The sequence below is a fragment of the Echinops telfairi genome, unplaced genomic scaffold (assembly GCF_000313985.2).
Source record: "Echinops telfairi isolate 266 unplaced genomic scaffold, ASM31398v2 ScPeMD7_36;HRSCAF=134, whole genome shotgun sequence".
In the NCBI taxonomy this organism is placed as follows: domain Eukaryota; kingdom Metazoa; phylum Chordata; class Mammalia; order Afrosoricida; family Tenrecidae; genus Echinops; species Echinops telfairi.
Genome location: NW_022103934.1, coordinates 231369 through 237996, shown reverse-complemented (window position 1 = coordinate 237996; position 6628 = coordinate 231369). Strand labels below are relative to the sequence as shown.

The following is a 6628-nucleotide window of genomic DNA, read 5'->3' as shown; positions in this document are numbered from 1 at the left end:
GTGGGGCGCTATTTGGTGGGGGGGCGCTGTCAATACTCAGAGAGGCGGGCACAACTGGAGAGGGGAAAGGCTCAACCATTGGATGGCTGCGCAAACCATTGGATGGTGGGACCCAGGGAAGCGAGCTGTGGCCTGACCCAATTGAGCCCCGGAGGAGCTGGGCAGAACTGAACTGGGCAGGATGGGGCTTGGTTGCAGGCAGGAGATGAGCGCATGGCAGGCTTGAGCCCACGTTGGGGTGTGTTGTTTTGAAAGTGGGAGGAGTGGGGCTGAGCCTAGACAGGATAGGGCTGAAACAGGAGCAGATGGGAGGTCTATTGGGGTTGCTGAACAGGAGGGGCAGTGTGGAATGTGGAGCCCAGGGGAACCAGTGGTGAGATGGAGAACACTGAGTTGGGGGTGCAGGTCAAACTGTTGCAAGTACAAGAGGCAGGGTGGGTGTGTGGGTGGGGATGGGGTGGGGGAGGCTGGGAACTAAGAGATTTCAGAAGGAGCGAGACTGAACCAGAATGGCAGCAAGGGACCTTGAGTTATCAAGGTCCGTGTGGTTCTAGGGCCCTAGCATTAGAATTACTCCAGGACAAAAATTCAAGTTCAGGAGGAGCTGGGGGCCAGGGCAGGTGGAGAAAGACCGATCAGGAAGTAGACTTGCCCATCCCTGCCACTTCCAGGCACTGTCCTTGCAGTGGGTTGAAGGGCAATCCCTTCCTCAGCCCTCTCACAGACCTGCCCAATCATCTCTGCATCCACCAGCCTCTCTCCTCTGCTCCCTCCTGACTCCTCCCTCTATTCCTTCAGCCTCAGCATCTCACCTTTCTGAGTGGGCTGCCGCTGCTGCAGGAGAGGGAGCCGTCGCTAGGGGCCAACACTACCTGTGGAGCCAGGATCTCCCTTTCGGCCAGCAGTCGGTGGCTGGTGGCAGCATTCTGGGTCTTGTCCAGTAGCACGAGGTGGCGGCCTCGCACAGTCAGACCTTTCCTGTTTGGGTCCATCTCCATCAGGGGCTCCTTCAAACCCTTTTTATCATCTGTGGACAATCTGCGGTGCACCTGGCAGATGGTTAAGCAGAGAAAGGATGGGAGTCTTAGAGAGGAGGTGACAAGAAAGGAGGAAGTTTGGTGGACATTCCTGAATGGAGCATTAGCTAGGGGTTCGGGGGACCAGGAGGTCACTCCCTCTCAGGGGATTGAGAGTACAAATTGGGTAGAAGACTCAAGTACTCCGTCAACACAAGAACTCTTTGTTCTAATAATCCTGCACGCTGAGATGCTCACCTTCCCGACACTGAAGACAAAATGGGTGCATAAGCAAATGTGGCGAAGAAAGCTGATGGTGCCCGGCTATCAAAAGATATAGTGTCTGGGGTCTTAAAGGCTTGAAGATAAACAAGCGACCATCTAGCTGAGAAACAACAAAGCCCACATAGTGGAAGCACACCAGCTTGTGTGATCATGAGGTGTCCATGGGATCAGGTATCAGGTATCAACGACTGAGAGCAAAAAATCATCATGTGAATAGGGGGTGGGGGCGGCAGTGTGGAGTGGAGGCCCAAAGCCAATCTGTAAACAACTGAACATCCCCTTACAGAAGTGTTGTGGGGGAGAAGATGGGCCATTCAGGGTACAGGGTAGCACTGATGCAACATAAAACATTCCCCTGGTTCTTTAATGTTTCTTTCCCCCCACTATCATAACCCTAATTCTACCTTACAAATCTGGCTAGACCACAGCATGTACATGGGTACAGATAAGAGCTGGAAATACAGAAAATACAGCACAGATAAACTCCTTGGGGCCAATATTGAGAGTAGCCATACCAGGAAAGTAAGAGGAAGGTGGGGGAAGAAAGGGGGAACTGATCCCAATGACCTATCTATCTATAAGCCCCTCCCAACGGGTGGACAACAGACAAGGGGGTAAAGGGAGACATTGGACAGTGCAAGGCATGAAAAAATAATATTTATAAATTATCAAGGGTTCATGAAGGAAGGAGGGAGAGGGAGGGGGTGAATGAGGAGCTGATACCAAGGGCTCAAGTAGAAAGAAAATGATTTGAAAATGATGTTGGCGACATATGTACAAATGTACTTGAGACAATAGATGTATGTATAGATTGTGATAAGAATTTTATGAGCCCCCAATAAAATGATTTTTTATAGAAAGACAATAAATAAATAAAATATCAAAGTGGCTGTTAAAAAAGATGAGTCAACCTATATACCAAAAGAAATGATGGCAGCAGAGTCAAGTTTTGTAATAAAACACTGATATTTAGCCCTTCTCGGGATATATTTTGCATGAAGAACTTGTAGGCCACGAACCTTTTTGAAAATCCAGGAACACAATATCATTCATAGACTCCTTTCCAGAGAGTAATGGGTAGTGCTTCTTGGGCAAATATAAATTTGAAAGGATGAATATTGACTGCAAAAATCATTTCACCCACATGTTCACCTGTATGGACTCTCCTTAATCTGCCAGCAGATGATCATTTAATCATCTTGTATACAAAAATTTAAGAAAATATTTTCTTTTTCTTATAAGGAAACTTATGTAACTACTTAGAACTTGTTCTCTTTGGGATCTTGATGTGGAATTAACTTATATTGTTTGCATAAAGGTTACCTCTTTTTACAATGCAAAAAAAGAATTGGGTAGAGGGACCAAGAAGATGTAGGATGAGGGAAGGGACAGGACCTAAGGTGGGGGCCTGGGCAGACAAGAGTCCTGGACAGGATGTGGGCAAGGAATTGACGGAGTGACCTAGAGAAAGGAATGAGGAAGAATTGGCCCATAAACAAACAAATGATCAAGGACCAGTGGGGGATCACCAGTTAGTTAGAACAACCTGAGTAGAAAGAGTAAGTGTGGGGGTGACGTAATGTGAACGGAAACTTGTTTGAGGGCAGGTGGGGGTTCTTGAAAAAGCCTGGTGGGAAGATCCTGGCCTGGGACTCGGGTCCACTCACCATGAGCTCCAACGATCCATCCTTCAGGCTACTGCCTCCCTGGGAGCGGTCAGTCAGCACTGTCAGCTGCATGTTCCCGTCCTGGGGAGAGGGTGTCTCGGTGAGAAGCATTCCTACATGCCTGCCCTACCCGCATGAAGGACACAGAGGTGGCGGGCACGAGCACACAGACTTGAGGATGAGATGCACTGTGGAGGTCAGGCTGGGGGTCTGAAGGTACCGTGATGTAAATGCGGCTGTTGACTGGGTAGTAGTTTCCTGCCACTGGATCAGTCTGGTTCAGGTCCCAGGTGGGCCGGTAATCCCTCCTACAGTCAGGAGGAGGAAGTCTGCCAGGGCTGGTGATCGAACGCCCTAATTCCTCATCTCTTCCTCCAACACCCCCGTGACACTCACACACTCCCCTATCACTCTGTAGACTCAGGCAGGCCAAAGATGTCCCTCTGCCTTTTAGGTCTCCCTGTATATCCGCACCTCCTCTCCACGATCTCCCGGCCATTGCTGTCCGTGTAGAAACGTCCACCTGTCTTCAGCACTGTGTCAAAGCGACTGATGATTTCTTTTCCAAAGTGATTTATGTTCCTGATTGGATAGCAGGAAGTTTAACTCCACTCAAGGGCCACATTCCTTTGCCTTCCTTATCACCAGCCATTGCCCACTTACATTGGTATTGGTCCCACTGTCCACTCCAGCTCCAAGTGCCTCTGTCCTGGGTACAGACGAACCACTTGGTAGCACCATTCTGAGAACTTCTGGTGCACCTCCTGCACCAAGGCTGTCTGTTGGCATGGGGGACACGTGGGGACTCTGGCAAGCCATAGCCCGAGCAGTGCAGAGCCCTACAACATTCTACCGTCACCGTAAACTCTACACCCCTGTAAACTGTGCTGTAAGACCCTCACCATAAGCCCCCTATGCTGTTCCCCCATATCTTTCTGTGCTATATTTTCTTCAATGACCCCAATTATCTCAGTTTCCATTGCCTGTGGAGTTGCTCTGCTTTTTCAAAGTTCTAAAAGACATCAAATAAATGCACATGTATTTTTAAGGTACACAACTCCTAAAATTTTGAGATTTTAATGATATGTGTGTGTATACATATATACATTTGAAGTTAACAATTCAATGGTTTTGGTAATCAATATATTCAACAGACTCAATAGCTACTTCCTAATTCTTGAGAGCCCAGTCCCACCCTTTTCTCAACCACAACTGGTCTCCATTATTATAACTTTTCCCCTAAAATTCAGATATGTGTGTTAGACTCCTACTCATCAGTTTGTCATACTGTTGTGGCTTCTGTATTGCAATGCTAGAAGTGATGTTAATGGCATTTCAGATATCAAACCTCCATGGTGAACAGATTTCACCAGAGCTTCCAGATTAAGAAGAGGTGGGGCAAATGAAGAGGTGGTCCATTTTGAGAGATAAGCCACTGATAGCCTTATGAACCAGGGGACCTGGATGTGAGCTGGGCTGCTAACTTCAATTCCAGCCATTCAAACCCAGCAGCCGCTCCACTAGAGATGGACGAGGCTTTCTTCCCCTGTAAAGATTTATAGCCTTGAAAAAGAACCAGGGCATTTCTGCATATTCTAGAGTGTCAAGATGAGTTTGAACCAATTTGATGGCATGAGATATTTTTGAGTAATCTTATGCATAGGCGCTAATCATTGTTTGATATAGAGCCAGCAGATGAGCCCCTCGGGTTGGAAGGAATGCAAAATATGACTGACAATCATATAATTGACTATGCTGGCCATGTCATCACATTCATGACCATAAAGAACATTTTAAGATCAATCTTAAGGTACAATGTTGTATGCAATAGGATAATATCTGTGCAATTTCAAGGAAGACCAGTTAATACAACTACTGTTTAAATTCACACATCAACTATTTAGGTCAATGATTAAGAAATCAAAGAATTATACTAACTTCTCTAGTCTGAAATGGACAAAACATGCAATCAGATGCAGTGTCAATTATTGGTCATTGGAATGCAAAAGTTGGAAACAAACAGGAAGGATTATTAGTTGGAAAAGAAGGCCTTGGTAATAGAAATAAAGCTGGAAATCACAGGATCAAATTTTGTAAGAGCAGCAAATTCACTACAAGTTACAATTTCTCAATAATATAAAGTGACTACACACTATGCCATAGTATTTTCAGTCCTCATGTGCATATGAAATCGGGGCAATGAATAAGGAAGACAGAGGAAAAATCAATGCATTTGAATCATAGTGCTGGAGAAGAATGCTGGAAGTACCATGGACTGTCAGAAAAGTAAACAAATCTTTCATGGATGAAGTATAACCATGATGCTCCTTGGAAATGAGAATGGCAGTACTTCATATCAAGTACTTTGGACATGTTTCTGGAGAGACCAGTCCCTGGAGAAGGACATCATGCTTGGCTAAGTGGAGGGAGAGCAAAAGAGAAGAGGACTCTCAAGGAGATGGAATTGACACCATGGTTGCAACAGTGGTTGCATAAGGACAATTGTCAGGATGGCGCAGGGCACGGCAGTGGTCCATACTGTTGTGCATGGGGTTGCTATGTGTTGGAACTGACTTGACAGTACCGAACGGCAGCAACAATCACAGCATACATGTAGACCTTACTAAACGGAATACACATGAATCAAATGGACTATACTTGGGAAAAGATGATGAAGCAGCTTAATGTCCCTAGTCAAACCAGGCTCATTGCAGAACAGACCATTAATTGCCTAGATGCAAGTTCAGATTGACACTAAAGAAAATTTAAATAAGTGCACAAGAGCCCAAATCTGGCTGTAAGTGTATCCCACAGGGACTTAGAGGCCACTTCCACAATACATGTGATTCAGTGAACACTAGAGAGCTGAGACGGCATCAAGAACATCAAACCTAAAGAAAAACAGCGTAGAGGAGGAGAATTTAAGTTCCTATTAAATGGATTAGGGTTAGAAACTGCCTTGTGTGTATTTTATGTCCCTATCAGATTAGAAAGTAAGTGACATACAGTTTTTATTTTGAAAAAGAAATCAAAATATTCACTGAGTCAGGAATCAAAACTACACCCGGTTTTCAGAAGGCTATGGAAGACAGTGGAATAAGACTAGCGAATTCACTCTTCCTGTGGTCCAGGGATGTGAATAGCCTTACTGTCAGACAGAGAGCCTGGTAAGGTCAATGATGGCAGATGTAACATATGTAGGTTAAAATATAACACCTTAAAACATATAACACCTTATTTGATTTCCGTTTTGACCCATTCTATAGTTGTTTCAGTTTTTAACGTTTTCTGGTTTCCTTTTGATTTAGGCTTTTCTTTGTTTTATTTGTCATTTTGTTTGTCTCTTGTTTTTGTTTTGTATGATTTTATGTAAATGAAATCCAGTCTAGATAGATCTGTAGAGACAGTAACTGGATTAATAATTACCGGAGGCCATGGTAGGGGAGGTTAGGAGGAAATGGGGAGCTAACAACAATTCATATGAGAAAGAAGAAAATGTTTTGCAATTGATTGTGGTGATGATTACACGGATCTTCTTAATTAGATTAATGAAAGGTGAGATAGTTTATTGTGCCAGCCTGGCCGATAAACACAAGTGGGATTAACTGAAGGGCAGAGAGATAAATGGCTCGGTGAGCCTCACCTTTCTTGTCTCTTGCT

At 45.0% G+C, this 6628-nt stretch overlaps 1 protein-coding gene across 1 annotated transcript in view; it reads right to left on the bottom strand.

Annotated features, from left to right (window-relative positions):
* LOC101641387 (lysosomal alpha-mannosidase-like) overlaps window positions 1–6628 on the bottom strand; it is a 140992-nt gene that overhangs the window by 2187 nt on the left and 132177 nt on the right. Inside the window, exons 13-17 of the mRNA XM_045290284.1 lie at window positions 3632–3747; window positions 3443–3550; window positions 3189–3276; window positions 2969–3049; window positions 813–1049 (exon numbers count right to left, since the gene is read on the bottom strand). Of these exons, the coding sequence (XP_045146219.1) occupies window positions 813–1049; window positions 2969–3049; window positions 3189–3276; window positions 3443–3550; window positions 3632–3747 (630 nt within the window). The remainder of the gene's footprint in view (window positions 1–812; window positions 1050–2968; window positions 3050–3188; window positions 3277–3442; window positions 3551–3631; window positions 3748–6628) is intronic.